General features: G+C 35.7%; 1 protein-coding gene across 2 annotated transcripts in view; it reads left to right on the top strand.

Annotated features, from left to right (window-relative positions):
* LOC145683736 (uncharacterized) overlaps positions 1-16,586 on the top strand; it is a 45,670-nt gene extending 29,084 nt beyond the window's left edge. Inside the window, exon 5 of one of the 2 annotated variants that reach the window (XM_081755259.1) lies at positions 11,734-16,586. In XM_081755259.1, the coding sequence (XP_081611385.1) occupies positions 11,734-12,032 (299 nt within the window). In that variant the 3' untranslated portion in view covers positions 12,033-16,586. The remainder of the gene's footprint in view (positions 1-11,733) is intronic. The other variant, XM_081755260.1, reaches the window with a different exon arrangement.
* Positions 16,587-17,884: the final 1,298 nt, after the last annotated feature.

Here is a 17,884-nt window from a genome sequence, read left to right on the forward strand (position 1 = left end):
GCTATAACTCCATTAGCACTTCTGCTAGCATCACAAACACCTAGACAGATGAAACCCAACCCTCACGTAAGTTTTCAAGCAATTGATAATACTATAGAGCACTAAAACCGTATTCATTTTGTTCTGTTCGATGAAGTGTTAAGATGGATGTTCTAGTGCAATGGAAATAAGGATCAAAAACGAAATTCATTCTTCAGAACTACGTTGTGTGGACAAAAGGAAACGTAATTTCACAACTGGATTATTACTGAAAATGTAGTATGACAGCAAATGGTATTACGAACATGTGTTGGACACTACTACAGCCACAAATTCTTTGCAAAAGTCGTGTGAACCAGAATCCCAAGGCAGTTTAAGTTCGTAATTATCTGCAGATGATCTTCCATTGATTCTAACTAAAGCTCTCTAATGTAGTGATGCGTTTCTGTTTCCACATCAAGGAAAGGATTAAGAAAGCCCAACAACATGTTCAAAACTCTGTACGTTATCAACAGTTGTTACTACATCTGAGTCTCAGTTAGCTGCTATTTCAAGGAGTTGTTGTAACCCTAGAAATATAACACGAAAACTTTACAGAAAAGAAATCGGAAGCATATGAAGATAGTTGGTGTGAAACTGGTGATGATGAATATAAAGACCAATCTTAAATTTGAACTTGTAGTGCGAAAATGTGCGATGAAGATGCTGTAGGCACCTGCTAGCAGAGTAAAAACATGTTTGCCACTTACATCTACAGAGAAGCTTTGCCCTCCACTTCAATCAATCACCTATAAAGCTCACAAAACAAATCCAAAAAGAACAAGCAAATGTACCAAGAAGAGATCAGAATCATTGGGATCAACTTCTACTCAAGTATCAGCAGTATTTAGAACGAGTACTTCGTTGAAGGTTCACCCTGAAAAAAAAACAAAAGGAGAACAAGAAGACGGTAAATAATTAATTGCTAAGCAATGCAGATTAACTGGGAAACCATTCATAAAACTAATACAATGAATTTAGTGCCGTCATGCATAGTTGGCACTCCATGCATTGGAACATTTTTCCAGAGAAGTGGGACTAGATGTTCTGCTTTCAGTGATAAAGAAACACAGGAATACATCATTTTAGTGTCTGGAGAATCTCTAACTTCAAAGGGAATGCATCGCCAGACATGTTTCTTCTAATCTCAAACGGAAGAGAACAAAACATGAAACTTAACGGCAAATGGAAAAGTAATCCCTTTTATCGTCTTGTTTTGTGATCTGATGCAGTGCACAAAATAAAATTCAATTGTAGCTGGAATGCTTTTCTACGCATTGCAAAACTTCACCAATGTGGAGGAAATTACTCTTCATTTTTTGAGGCGTTCCATGGACAGAACGAGGAAGATTCAGCACACAGTACTATTTCAACGGCTATTAAAAAGTCGGACGTCCTCTTTGTACCTTCACAGTTTGTCCCTATCTTCAGACTATCTACACGTAAACAGCCATACAATGTTAAGTCTATAGAGTACAATGATTTCATGGACTTCAAGCGCTTGTTGTTCCAAAGACATGCGAATCCTTGTGAGCAGGAAGGACGACGAAGAAGATGTTAACTGGACTGAAATAGTGGAATTACATTTTTCATAAGGAGGCAACTGAAAATATCTCATTCAAGACTAGTCCAATGAAGGTGTCTTACAAAACGATTACTTTGAAACGCCGACAGGTTCCAGGTGAAAGCAGTAGGATCAACCTTCAACATCTTAATAATGAAGTTCCGAAGATATCAGAAGCAAAATATCAAGACTTACTCTCACTGTTTTCGGGTCCAGTATCTATTATCACGTCACCAGAATTTGTAGTATTTTACCTGTCTCTTCATTCCTAGAAAATTAGTTGGAGACATTATTGAGGTTTCAATATTTCTTATAAATTGAGACACTTTGCTTTATAACATCAGAGTATAACTGTTTTTACTTGCATAAGTAAAGTATGTAGCTAAGGCAAATTTTCTTTCCATGTTAAATTCTTGTATTAAAAAGCATTATCAAAGCTGTACTTTTGAATTTCTGTAGTGTGAAATTATAGATTACTGTAAAATAATAATAATAATAATAATAATAATAATAATAATAATAATAATAATAATAAGAGGAAGAAGAAGAAGAAGAAGAATATGATACTTTAACCGCGTACACCGTGGACGTGTGGCTTTTTCTGGGGACTTCCTTTTCCTTCCACTCTGCTCATATCATCAATTATCAATCATCTCATTATCCATCCATCCTGGCAGTTTTCAATCCTTTAAAAGATTAAATTTTAAATTCAAAAAATCTAAAATAAAAGTTGTCGTTAATTTCTGTGAGCAAAGTTAGATAATTACATCAATATTTGTGCATTCTTCATTATCTTACGCTACATAAATCACACAAAATTAAATGTATATTGTCTCGTATGTAAGTGTATTCTATGGAAACTCCGTGCTTTACTTAGGCGTAACTTGATAATGCGTAAACTGAGTTAGGATTAAGAAGTTTACAAATGGGCGTATCTCAAATAAAAGCCATTTTTTCAGAAAGCTGAATAATTATAATGAAAAGTATATTGTAGTATTGAGGGGATTATTTCTTAAGTATCCAAGCCAATTTTGGACGAAAAAAGTGGGATAAGGAATTAATGAGAAACTTTTGAATTACCGCAAAAAATTTTCTCGTGCTCTCCTGAATAAGTGCTAAAACTGAGTTACGCTCTTTCGTGATCTTGACGACGATATGAGAAGAACGGAAGATCTAATAAACTAAATATAAGATAGACTAAAAATATTAAATTCGAAACAATTGATGAAGTAATATTTTAATTCTTTGTCTCCATTCATGGTTCAAATCAAATTTCATGGCATTCTCGTTATTCCAACTTCTCTTTTCCTCTCTACAGACGAGCACCTTGCTTGTCACACTGAGCATAAATCCAAATTGAAATCGAATCATGTTAAAAAGTTTCGGGCCTGCTGGGATGAAAAACCGGTTCTGCTTGCAAATCCATTGCCCTAACCAATCACATATGCTGATCAATTCCTTGAAATTACATAAAAATTCTTAGCTAGTTAATATCCTTTCATGTAAATTTAGATAAGCCACTAAAAGTCTATGAAGACGTGGACACTAGTTGAGGTAATAAACTTTTCTCATCAAGTTTTGTTGTTTAACGAATTGTTATTGCAATTATATTTTTGCTTTATTAACGATCATTGCAACCCCTATCTTTTCACAGATTATACATGTTTTACATCGGGAATTCAAGCGTGAAACGAGATGTGACTTGCGTGATTTCCAATTAATCGACGAAAACTCAGTCGCATCTGAATGTAATCAAGCCTAATGTGGAACAGGAAACGATTTTACAGTACACAAGTTTGAAGTATCGTACGAAATAGTAGAGCAGTTTGGGTGAATATTTTTAATCATGTATTCGTGTGTTCAAATTCTGTAGTAGTTCAATTTCTCTTTTTGACCTTAACCTAATGATCTAATTCTGGTAGGTTTAGGGAAGGAAATATATCTAATGGCACAATTCTTTTATAAGCCAAGGAAGGAAAACTTACCCAATGTCGTAATTGTTTTATGCAAAAGGAAAACACTTAACTAATTGCACAATTCTTATAAACTAAAGGAGGAAAGCTTAACCAATACTATAATTATTGTATGCTGATGATAAAAAAAACTACCTAATGATCTAAGTTGTGTAAATAAAGGGAAGAACTTACTAATGATTTAATTCTTGCAAGAAAAGAAGAAAAAATTTACATATTGCCCAAATTCTTTTAACTTGAGGTAATAAAATTTGTGTCCCATTTCTTGTAAGCTAAGGGAAGAGAATTTAAGTAAATAATTAATTGTAGTAAGATAAGAGAAATAAAATTGCCTAATATCAAAATTATTGTATGCTAAGAGAAGAAAACTTGCCTAATGTCCAGATTCATCTAAGATAAGGGTAGGAAACTGACCTAATATCCTAATTATGTAAGTTAATAAAAGAAAACTTTATAACATCTAATTTTTGTAATTTTTTATACCCGCCCATACCGTCGCGGCCCGTATAGGAGACGGAGCGCGGATCTATGGTTACCATCCATAGTTCTTACCGGGATGGGGCTTTAACGCGAAGTGAGGGCCCCCTTATCCCACTCCGACACGTCGAATCGGCTTCCCAAAAGACAGCATCATACTAATAAAACTTCTGAATATCCTTACCGAGCCACGGAGAGCGAGGATGGTAATGCGGGACGAATGAGAACGGACAGCTCGGTTAAGGCGCGAGCAGACCATATATCCCTACACGAAAGCGTACAAGTCGTCACCCGGGGCCAGTGTCCTGAAAAGTCTCTTACATACTCCCAGATCTGAGCGTTCCGAGAGTATTTGAGACGTTTCTAATGGTGTCGCCAGTGATGATGCATCCAGGCCAGTGGCTCCGGAGACGACCTGCACGTCAATAAGTGTCGCTTGAGACGGAGTAAAAGCGACTATAACAGGCTTCCGCAATCCTCTGAGGTTGGTATGTGGGGCTCCCGTACTACAGTCCATCCCTGCCCCTTAAGATCTTCGCACACTGCATCACAGATGACATCGTGATGCCTGATTTGAACTCCGTGAGTCCTGCCACAATTCTGGATGATGTGGGTGGCTGTATCACTGATACCACAACTGGTTCGGCAGTCAGTGCTCCGAGATCCATAGGAAGTTCGAACCCTACTTGGTAAAAAGTTGACTCTCGTATGGATAAAGTCCAGATAGTCCGCACCGGAAAGGCTTAATGCACCTCTCAGTGAGAGGGGGCAGATGACTCACCCGCTCGGGAACACTCCCAAAGCTCATAACCGTCGGTCGAACCATGCAGCTTAATAGCCATATGTTTACTAATTGTACGAGTATCACTCACGCCCTGGCTGATAGCCTCAACTCGGGCACGTGTCCACTCAACTTCCCTCTGGATGGAAGGAGAGAAGAAGGCGGCATGGTAAACATCCAGCAATGAGTTTTGGAGCTTACTGAAACGCCTCAACTTCAGAACCTTGATGGTCAACCTCAAAGAGGGAATACCAAGTCCACCCTCTCTTACTGGTGCATGGAAGAAGGCCTTCGAGACATCATGAGGCAGACGAAACCAACGGCGTACCGCAGCACGCACTTGTCGATGAAGTGCTTCTAATCGACCTGTTGTCGTATGGCCCAACACCAGTGCCTAGTAAGCCCTCTTCAACAAGAAATGGACCAACAACAACGGACTCTGCTGCGGCTTCCAATGGTGCTTTCCTAACGCGTTCTAAATGAAGCGCCAGAGAAGTCTTGGTCGTCTATCGTCCCCGAGCTGTAAATTGTACTCCTAAATAGCGCCAATGAGAGATAACTCCCGTTTGGGGAAGAGGGTCGGATCCCACGTGAAACCGTGGCTCCGTCATGTTCTTCATCTTCTTCCCTTTACCATCTGGCATTATCGAGAATACTGAGGTTTTCTTAAGTTGAGGTCAAGGTCATTCCTCCTAAGCACCTCCACTGTAGGGTCGAGCAGTAGTTGCATGCATGGTGCTGTAGATGGAATTAGTACCAAATCATCCGCAAATGCTAGGGAGTTAACACTTGCGAATGCATCAAGGTCAAAGTCAACCTTGGAAGGCAGAGCATGCAGCACACTATCACCAGATTGAAAAGCAGTGGAGAGAGAGGATCACCCTCTCGAACACCTCGAATGACCAAAACAGTTTCAGTGGCCTCCCGAAGCACCAAGATGCTCTCAGAGTTGGTGTATAGCCCATCGACGTTATCCACAAAAGGCAGTGGAGTGCCGATGCGTTCAATAGCGGCTAGGATAGCGTGCCTCGACACAGAGTCAAAAGCCTTGGAGACGTCCAATATGGCAAGGTAACATTGCCGTAGACGCTGGTTTGCAGTAGAAATCACTGCGTCGATGACTGAGACGTTCTCCAAGATGCTATCCACGGGCAAAAGCGCTCTTTGCCGACTATCGAATACTGGGGACTTCACTAGCCGGGCAGCTAGTATTTTATGAAACTGTCTGGTAATTACAGACCCGATGGAAATTGGTCTGTAGTCGGACGGCGCCAAAGGTCGCTCTGTATTCGGAAAGACCGTCCGCGACAACCTGAGGTGATCAGGCAGAGTTCCAACCAAGAGGAACAAGTTATACAGCTTCAGGGGGTGTCGGACCGGAAATTCTAACAAATCGTTCACGGTCAAACCGTCAGGTCCAGGGTCAGTGCCAAGACTAAGCCGAACTCCAGTAACTTTCTCGCCAGTTACAGGAGACCAAAAGTGGCTTAGAAGGGGGCTGTCTGGAGAAGCCGGCTCCTCAGGATAAGGAACCGACTCCTTACCGAACAAACCACGCCAAAAGAAAACCTCATGGCTTCCGGTAAGGGACATCTTGAGGGGTCTTTGGGGCCGTCCAACACCTTCTTAGCGGCCAGGTGTCGTCGCTCACGAAAGATTCTGAACCCGCGTGTACCCATGCCTGCGCTGCTTTCTCCTGGATAGGACTTGGTCATGAGAATCGTCACCGCAGCCAAAGTTCGTTGGAGACCTGGATGATTAAAGAAGCTTTAAGATATGAGAAAAGTCTAAGCAAAACTTCCTCATCACCCAGGGCCGCTTCTGTGATGTCATCGAGGCGACGCTTCTGGTTCTTCTCTACATCAAGCCGTTGCGGCTGGGTGGTCTTCCCAAGCACCCCTCTTAACTTTCCCTTAACCACCTCCCTCCAACCAAGAGAATCCCCTGTCGAACGGGATGAAGGTGCTGGAGGGGAGGGAGAGGTAAAGAAGAATCGGATATAGGCACATCATCGCCGGACATCATCGCGGCGCCCGAAGAGACGGGAGATGGGCTACGTGCAGTACAAGGGCTCAGCTGGGAACCCTCGATATATTCCTCACGGACAGCGGGTAGACCTGAATAATCAGGCACCTCTATCCGGAGGATGGCTTCTTCAGGGGCCGTTTCGAGCATCTCGCGGACGAGCCGTTGATAAGCCTGTGGATTGCGATGGCTCTTGATGGAATCAAACGAGCGCCCTGAGATGACATCAGCCAAGGTTTGATTAAGGAATCGGCATCCGGCTCGGATAAGGCGAACCTCCTCACGAGCCATAAGCCGTTCCTCACTTGGTGTCCACCTTGCTTTGACACGTTCGGTGCCGACTCTCCGGTTATCCTCTTCCGGGTGCGCATGTCTAACGTGCACACCCAGGCCTGTTGTGGTGGAGAAGGTTTTCGTACATCCCAACACAGTGCATCGATATTTAGAAGCAGGGGGCTCCGTGTATTTTTGCCGGCCCTCATCGGCTGCGGCCGATAAGTGGGGGCCTTACGCTTTTTTTCTTCAGGAGCGGCTGATGTTTCAGTGACAAGGGGTGATAGCCCCTGCCCCGGATCTCTAATACGTTAGCTACCCGAATACAGCGGCGGACACCGCCCGTCGCCGCGTAAGGTCAGCGAGCGCACCATGGCAAAGAATTGTAGCAAGCTACGTAAAAGAAATCCGTTGAGCGTGCATGCAGGTTTGGTCACCGAGAAGGGTAGTTGGGGTCAGCAGATGTTCCCTGAATATGGGGAGCACAGCAAGGTCGGCACGTCTCCCATCTGCCAAAGGGGCGGCTACCTGGCTTCAGAGCAACGAAGTTTCAACCAAGAATGTGCCACCATTCGCCCACCAAAGTGTCCCGGCAAAAGAAGAAGCATTACACTTGCACTAGCTGTGCTGGGGCGTCAAATGTTCAATAGTTTTTACAGGAGAGCTAAGGAGCGCCCAACGCCGGAACCACACCTGGATTACCCCAATAATCCAGGAGCGGTCCTAGGGCCGAACACGCCTCAGCCCGCTACTAGCGATATCTTAGCTTCAACCCTCGCCCAAACGGGCAAGCGGGAAAACAGTAGCTCCTGGGGGACTGGTCTGGGAGACAACGAGGCATCCAGCCACCGCTGCTCCTACGAGTTCAGCTACACCCTCATGAGAAAAACTCGGCGGAGGGTTGCTATCGCACGCCACTCACCCGAGGCCCTGATTAGGGGACCACTATCCACCTGCTGCCTGACCTGCTGGATACTTAACCTGCCCCTCTATGTCGAATCCCACATCCTCCCCTAGATGTTTACACCAACTAGGCACGAGGAAAGAACCCTGCACGCACGCTCAAAGGGTTAGATTATCAACCCACGGTATGCACTGCACTAGCCCGTCGCGGGGACGGGCGGAGCTCCGCCGATGTGATCGGAGTATCCCGCCTGTCACCACGTGGAGGTGTACATAGGGCACTTGCCGCGTCTTGTCCTACCCACCCCGATGACTCCCTCGCCCCCAAACGGGGGTTAAGGCGCCAGCGGGGCAAATAGTAGAAGAGCGCAGCTTCGACTGGCAATTTAACGTCCTAATTTTTGTAAATTAAGGAAGGAAGATTTACTATCAGTCTTAATTCTAATAAGGTACAAGAAGAAGATTTACTTAGTTTACCACTTCTTGTAATCTATGAATAGGAGACTTACGTACGGTCTTAATTCTTATAAAGGAAGAAAATTTCATTAATGGACTAATTCTTGTTAAATAACACAAGGAAACTTAAATAATATCCTAATTCCTATAAGATAAGTGAATTCATTATTCTTGTAAGATAAAGGAGAAAAACTTATCAATGTTCTAATATTCCTAACTTAAGGGGAGAATTTTGTACTCTAATTTACCTTAAGTCCTAATTCTAGTAAGAGAAAGGAAGAAAATTTATTTATTTTCTTAATTCTTGGAGCCTAAGAGAAAAGACTTAAGTAATGTCCTAATTCCATGAATATAAGAGAAGGAAACTTACCTTATGCCTTAATTCTTTAACTTAATGAATGAAAATTACCTAATATCCTAATTCTTGTATGCTAAGAAAAAGAAACTTACGTAATGCACTAATTTTTTGAGCACTAAGGAAAAAATTTACTAAATATCCTAACCTTAATAAGATAAGGGACGAATATTTAATAAATACCCTCATTCTTGGAATCTAAGAGAAAGAAACAACATATTGTGGTTCTAATACGATAACAGAAGAAAACGTGCCTAATATCCTAACTGATGTAAGATAATGGAATGATACCTACCTGGTGTCCTAATTGTTGTAAGATAATGCATAATTCTTTTCATCTAAAGAGAACACTTATTTTATATCCTTATTGTAGTAAGATAAGGGAAAATAATGTACTTAGTATCCTAATTCTTGGAAGTTAAGAAAAGAAAATTTTCCTAATTATATAATTCTAGTAAGTGAAGAGAAAATCTTGCCTAATGATCTATTTCTTGAAACTAAAGGAAGGAATTACCTCATGTTTTACTTCTTGTAGGCTGATGAAGGAAAATTTACCTCATGATACAATTCTTTTAAGTTAAGGGGGAAATTTTCAGGTGGCTAATTCTTATAACATAAGGGAAAAACTAACCTAATGTTCTCAATCTTGTAAGTTATGGGAAGAATTTTTCCTAATGTTCTATCGTTGTAAGGTAAAGGAAGAAAAGTTACCTAATGTTCTAGCTAATTATATAATTATTATAAGGTTAAATAAACATTTACCTCATGTCTTGATTCCTTATGCTAAGGCAAAATAAGCTAAGGCAAAATATCCTAATTTTTTAATCTAATGTAAAGAAAATTTGCGAAATATCCTAATTCATCCTAATAGGAAAGGTCTTATTCCTTGCAAACAAAGGAAATAAAACTTCTATGTTCTAATTGTATAAAGTTAAGGGAAAGAAATTCACTTAATGTCCCACTTTTTGTAAGCAAAGAAAAGAAAACTTACCAAATGTTCTAATTTTTGAAGGATAAGTGAATAATATTAAACCTAATGTTCTAATTAGTGTAAGATAAGGGAACAAACTTACCTATTCTAATTCTTGTATAATAAAGGAATAAACTAACCTAATATCCTAATTTTTGTAAGATAAGGGTATAAACTTACCTAATGTTCTAGTTCTTGTAAGATAAGTGAATACTTACCTCAGGCCCTAATTCTTCCACGATAAGGGAATAAACTTACCTAATGCTCTAATTATTGTAATCTAAGGGGGAAATGAACCGTATTTCCTAATTCTAGTAAAGTAAATGAAAATAATGAACTTAGTATCCTAGTTCTTGGAAACTAAAGAAAAAGAATTTACTTAATTACCTAAATCTAGTGAGATAAGAGAAGACAAGTTACCTACTGATCTAATTCTTGTAAGATAAAGGAATAAGCTTACCTAATGTTCTAATTCTTGTAATCTAAGAGGGAAATTTAGCATATTTACTAATTGTAGAAAGATAAGTGAAAATTATGACCTTAGTATCCCAATTCTTGGAAGCTAAAGGAAGGAAATTTACTTAATTACCTAACTCTAAAGGGGAAGAAACTTACCTACTGATCTAATTCTTGTAAGATAAGGGAATAAATTTACCTAATGTTATAATTCTTTTATTCTAATGGGAGAAATTATCATATTTACTAATTCTAGTAATTAACTTAGTTTTCTAGTTCTTTTAAGATAAAGAAACATAATTTACATAATTACCTAAATTATAGTAAGAAAACAGAAGGAAACTTACCTAATGATCTAATTCTTGCAAGATAAGAGAATAAGCTTACCTGATGTTTTAATTCTTGTAAAATAAAGGAATAAACTTATCTAATGCTCTAATTCTTTAAAAGATAAGGAATATACATATCTAATGTTTTAATTCTTCTAATCTAAGGGGGAAATTTACCTTATTTCCTAATTCTAGTAATAAGGGAAAATAATAAATTTAGTATCCTAATTCTTGGAAGTTAAAGAAAGATAATATACTTATTTAAGATTAAAGTATTAAAGATAATTACGTAATTATAGTAAGGGAAGAGAAGAGAACTTACCTAATGTTCTAATTCTTCAGAGATAAGGGAATAAACTAACCTAATGTTATAATTCTTGTGAGAAAAAGTGTAAACTTACTCTATTTCCTCACTCTAGTAAGACAAGGGAAGATAATGAGCTTAGTATCCTAGTTATTGGAAGCTATAGAAAGAGAATATACTTAATTACCTAATTCAGGTAATAGAAGAGAAGAACACTTACCTAGTGATCTAATTCTCTGTGTCAGGGGAAGAAAACATACCTAATGCCCTAAACCTTTCTAAAGTAAGGGAAGACACTCTACTTAGTGTCTTAATTCTTGTATCAAAGGGAGGACAAATTACTCATGTGCCTCTTCGTTTAAGCCAATTAAAGAAATCCTACCTAATGTTCTCATTCTAGTTGAATAAAGGAAGAAAATTTCCTTTGTGTGTTAATTCTTGGAGGTTAAGGTAAGGCAATTTATCTAGTGTCCTAATTCTAATAAAATAAGAAAAAAATACCTAATAATCTAATTCCTTTAAGCTATGGTTGGAAATAGGAAATCTTACCTGATATCAATTGTTACATACGTGAAGTAGAATACATTAGGTTAGTTCTCTGTCCCAGTTTGTAGCGATAAGATTGTAATATTTATCACCATAACTACTCTCAAGTCTCCCATTAGTTTTGTGGCAATAAATGTAATAGTAAGTAAATAAATAAAAGGTTGTTAGCAGCGTGAGATGTTCGCGAAACTGCAATCTTTAGTGCCAATTTAAAAAGATTGTTAAATGTAACTGTGCATGCAAAAAGTTCAAAGCAAGCAAATGAGAACCTACCACTTTTTTTAATGCTCATCTCATTTTCAGCAGTTCCGGACTACGAAAGCCCGGACTATAACGAGGTAGAATATTACGCCTACCCAGAAACTACTGCGATGGACTACGCGCCCTACTATTCTCAACCCAGCTATCAACCATCTCTAGGATATCAGCAAAAATCATATCGGCGAAATAATCAAGGAACCTTCAACTCCATGGCAGCAGTGAAAGACCCAAACATCCTTTACAAAGGTGGGAATGAGGTGGATAAGCGACTACTTTTTCCAAGAAAGAAGTCATATGTTAGGATGGGTGGAAGGAGAGCTGCTAAATCTCGATACTTTTAGAGGGGCTTTCAAAAGTTTTCAAACCCGTAACTTTGAAACACTATAATACTAAATAATGCAATATTACGTATGTCGTAGTTCAATTTTGAATTGGTAATTACTTATAAAATTTAAAAACTGGGATTCGATTCAATTTTCATATTAATAATTTATCAAACATTTTATATTAATTGTTAAAGTAAGATGTTAAAGCAAAAATTAAAAAACTGACACACAAAAGATTCTACAAATGTACAATCATGTCTAAAATGATTGTTTCATATCTATAACTGTCTTGTTGTGGGAATATAATTTCATAATGATTTTGCAGTGTTTTTTTTAATACTGTTACTGTGTGTATAATCGGGAAATGTATATTTGTGATAAATTTCATAGGAAAAGAATTGTAAATACGAAAATTAGAATGAGTAAAACAAAATGTTGCTAAACAAACAAGAAGGGTTTTTTTCGTAATATTGTTCTTATTTACTGCTCTTTTAACATGAAATTTTCCTCATACATATCTTTGTTTATTATATGCATACTAACATTATAAGAAATGCCGGGCAAAAATGTTATCAAATTATAATCCTACAACAATCTTTTTATAGACATGGGACAATCATTTTTGGACATGTCCGCACCTATCTATAGGAAAATTCCGCGAGTCAAACCAGGCAATACTTTAGAACTGTTTAACTTTAGACTCCTACAGATGAAAAATGAGATTCTAGTTTTCAGGAAATATTGTTCAAAATACGATACGGTCCATATTAAGTGATGCCCCACTACAGGGATTTTACAGTGTAAATGATAATTTGACTCTAATAAAATTACAATTTACAAGTTCCCCATAGTTTTATATAAAAAAGATCCATTAAAGTATTTCAAATAAGTATGTATCACTTTTTGAGGAACCTTTTAAAAGATTGAAATTAATAGAATTTTCAAAGTATATTTCTGTTAGTTTCCGACAATATTAGATAACAATTTCACTTAAAGAGATTCACATATAATTTAATTTATTCCCAATACATGGAATTTATTGAAGTAATTAGTTAGTTTTTTAATATTTACTCAATTTTCATCATTTAAAAAATACGAGATTTGAAATATTTAAATGATATGTTAATAATACAAAACTTCTTTCTAAATGTTATGCTTACACTATGAGAATCTTTTGAGTAATTTCTTATTACTTTATAAAAAAAATTAATTATCATTGAACGAAGAACATAAATTTTTCACGTATTTTGAAAGTTTATCATGTGGTGTAAATTTAATTTAGATGTTAAGATAATCTCAGCAAATTCTCTAAGTTGGTTAGTAAAGATTTTACCTAATTTAGAAAGCTTAATTTTCGAAACTATTTTTAAATAATTATTTTGGGTATATAGTACAAACAAAATGTCAGATGACAAGTCCTCAAAATTAATTGTTTCTTTAAGTAAATTTCATAATTTTTGTTATTAACAGTCATACATTTTGAGAAATTTCATAACTTTCTAATAAATCTCGATCCAATTTTGGTTAACAAAACTCCAAATGATCTTTGAAAAAATACACTTAAGAATATATATACACAAAAAAGTCAATTTTATTTCTTCCAAATTTAGGAAAGTTTAACTTACGTTGTACTGTTTATTCAGAAAATTGTAAATATTCTAATTCTAATTCTAACTAATTGTAAATATTTCTGAAAACTTTGCTACAACGTTAAAATTTATCCCTATTTTCTGATACAATTTAACGTCATTTTGAACGGTACTGACAGTATACATTGTATAGAGTCCATTTTGGCTGGTTATTAAGGAAACTTGTATATTTACGATCTATCCAAAATATGTTATAGATATTTTTTTTTTTATAAATTCAAGTTGGTTTCGATGAAATTTTGTTCCAGGTTGGAGGGTTTCCACATGAACTGCTTACTGCAGAAAGGAAACATGTCCAACATTTACACGTATCCTTTTGTGTAACGATAATGGTTTGTAATAGGTCAATGAATTGGTTAGCACAGAAATGACAATTATCCACTCAATAACAATGGGCATAGCGACGCCTACAATTTTCCATGTTATGGTAGAAATAACGTAAACACAGTTTTATTCTTTTTTTTTTTTTTTTGCCTCTCCTGCAACATTACGAAATGTGGACATGTTTGCTTTCTGCAGTGGACATGTTCATATGTATTAAAATGTAATATGTTTATTATATCCTAACGAAACTTGAGTAACATTAATCCACATATTTGATGTAACACTTAAATGCCATTTTAAAAACATTAAACTTTTACATTAAAAATATTAATAATTTATAAATAGTGAAATTAAAAGAACTTTGAATAGGAAAATCTTCAATCAAACCTTCAAAACTTCCATTCATTAAAAAAATAGAAAAATGATTTCCTCAATGAAGCTATGAAATAGAAAGAAGATAAGTGATCCAAGCGTTTGACCACCTTAAGAGTAAGAGGTACATCGAAGATAATTGGAGCAAAAAGAACGTGAAGATTTGGAGATGAAATTGAAGTACCATTTAATACTAACAATAAAAAAAGAGAACATTTGGACAAAGTGTCAACATACAGACACCTGGAGTAAATGTGTAATAGAAAAATGGCATAAGATATATATGAGTTGTTCATATTTTGGAAACAACTTCATTTAAGTACTGTAAGAACATACCAAAAATATTTCCAAACATTGAAGCAAAAATGCCGATCTATAGATTAATTTGTTATTATTTGAATGAAATCAATAGGTTCGTGTCTATTGCAACAATCTGTAGAAAATTTACCTTATTTTATTGTTATAGAAATATTGTTCCTCGTTTAAAATTGAATCTTTTGTGTTAATAATTGAATATTTTTTCTAAAAGACAGATGACACGACAGATATGACAGGACACGACAGAATCACATTTCTTTTTAGATATTTGCACCTGTCAAGCTCTTGCTTACGTTTGGTATATAAAAAATGAATACACGCTTTTGGATATACTATAGTGTGTAGTATACTTTTTTTCTCAAAACTGAAGACGATTCAATTGTCATTAAGGTACTTCTAATTGATAAAAAGAAAGAAACATGAAAATTCGATGCAAAATAGCAATTTGTCTTAACGTAGCCTTATTAAGAAAGCAGTCAAGTTTCTTTGTAAGTTTATTTTACCGTCAAAATAACCAAATTCCTAAATGTTTGATTCTTAATTTAGAAGCAATATTATTGATAACAAAATTTGTCATTGAGAACTAAGTTGAAGTGTTATTAAGAGTGTCGCGAGGGATGTAAGGGAGTGTATACGAGACTATATGGCATATACCCTCCTAATATTTTTTAGACTGGGGTATACTCACTTTATCCTTGCGAAGGATCGACCTTACACTTAATGAGTATAAGCTATATTTATTGAAAGCGGTCAAGTGTATACCTATTAAAACTCCTAGCATTACATTACTGTATTTCGAGTGCCTATGTTGTCTTTGTTTCCCAGTTGATTTAAATAGGGAAATATGACTTAGAAAGAACCAGAATATCAATTGTTTAATTTTACTGAAATCTTCTTGTAATGTATTTAAAAGTCAATTTTTGCATAAATTGAATTCCGTAATGAATAATTTAATATTTGTAAATTAAATATAACTTAGGTAATGTTAAATTTATATATAAAGCAAATACTTTTTAATTAAATATCACACATTGAATTAGCCTTGAAAAAATCAGTAAGATTTCAATTCATTTCTAAGTAAAATCGCTTAATTTCCTATATAAATCAATGGAAAAATAAAGATTTAGTAGTTACTGAATAAGCGTAGCAGAGAAGTTACGGTATTATTGGAATTTGAAATATAAATTTGTATCTGAGCTAAAAATTTTAATCTTGATCTGAAAACAAAATTACATTTTAGTAACTTTCTTTTGACATCAAAAATGTACTGTTCCGTCAACACATGAAATATTAATTGAAATATAAATTAAAAACAGTAAAGTTATTTTTAATTTCTGAAATACAATGTTGTGTGCCTGTTGTGTTACCATATAAGAAATATAAACAAAGGTATAATTGTAATCAATAATTCATTATTATTTACTCACTACATAACAATTATAAACTATAACTAAAATTAAGTTCTTTTTAGTTACTAATAAACAATTCCTATATTATTCGCTTAGGAACATAAATGTGCTGATTTGTAAATTTAATACTTCTTGAAATATATTTACTCGTTTTCTATTGCATCGTTTAAAAAGTAAAGTACTATATCAAAGTACGTTAGAATTTAGATTTTTAGTTCTACGTACTCCACGAAAGAGGATTACTCATTACAAACAAACCATAAAACAAGTCAATGCAATGTTTATTTCATTTTTAATTTTATTATTTTTTGTTCAATACTTCCTTCTTGCATTCATGCTATACAAGATCTGAATTCATTGTTTAGTGAAGTACCAAAATCACAAGCGCTAGTACCGGTAATCGAACTTAATGTCGGTATTGTTTTGTTTTATTTGTATTCTCAAAATCACTAGCAAACTGAATCACTTTAAGTTTTAAATAAACGTATTTTATTTACTTTGTAGTGTGTAAATTATTTATGCATATCGTTAAAATTCTACACTCTCACACATATGTTTATATAATACATTTTTACGTAATAATACATTTTTATACATATGTTTATATAATAAATATAAAAATTATATTTATTCAAGTTTTGAATTTAATAAGACATCACCTACCACAGAAATAAAATTTAGAAAAAAATCATCCGGGCACTACAAGAAGATAAGTGCTAATAATTCTTTAAGTTTCGATAGTGTAGTTGAAATTTACAGGAAGAACGGGAGATAAACACGAAAACATGAGAAGATTATATATTAATATTTCGATCCTAAACCCGAGTCAAACTCGGGTTATGTGTGTATTCCAGAACGCCGGAGTCTGTGTCTAACTCGTTTTTTACGTAACAGCCACTATATAACTTATTATGGGTTGCGGTTTGTTGTTGGCAGTGTTAAATACTGAGCTTCAATCCTTGCAGAAATATTATCCACCTGACATCTAGCGAAGAGTTATTCACATTTCTTCAATGTGTGTTACTAACTCTTTCACACTGTATAGGTACACACGTATTAAAAGCAAAAGAAACTGCACTCTGAAGAATTTTATCGTTAATTTTGCTGAGGCTTTTGCAAAGAAATGAGATGATTCGCTTAAACAAACTACATCTTCTGCTCTAGGTAACACGGACACATTTTCCACAAAAAATTCCATCTACAACAACGAAGGCACAATCTGCAAGGTGTGTAGTGAGAAGGTCAAGAAAGATACTGGTAAACCGGGAAGAAATATCTTGGTGGTGCAAGGACTGTGGAGTTGCTGTTTGTGTTCGACCAGTATTTCAAACTCTACCATACTAAAGCTAACCACCTGTTGAAAAAGTAAAGAACGTTATAAAGATTATCACTCCTGCTGAAAACATAGGTACTTGTAGAAAACAGCATATCCATCTCACATTCCATTGCCGTGTAGATCACTTATTAGTCAAAAAGCATATATTTGAAAATATATTGTTAATAAAAAGTACAAAAATATCCACAATATAAACATTAGCAGTATATGTTAGGACTGTTTCATATAGTAGGGTATTTTATTTTACGATTTTTCAAAAAGCACATATTTCAAACAGCAGTATAGCAAACTACTCCTTCTTATATCACCAAATGACATATTCCTAATAAAACCTAAACTCCAAAAATTTGTTTGCAATGCTTTTACTGTGTCTATCATTATTTAACAATGTGCTATAAATTTCTTAAAAAGACCTAAAAACCCCATGATACTGAAATAAACAAGGTCAGATTTGCCCAG

Source organism: Thermobia domestica, chromosome 4, assembly GCF_964235325.1.
Source record: "Thermobia domestica chromosome 4, izTheDome1.hap1.1, whole genome shotgun sequence".
Taxonomy (NCBI): Eukaryota; Metazoa; Arthropoda; class Insecta; order Zygentoma; family Lepismatidae; genus Thermobia; species Thermobia domestica.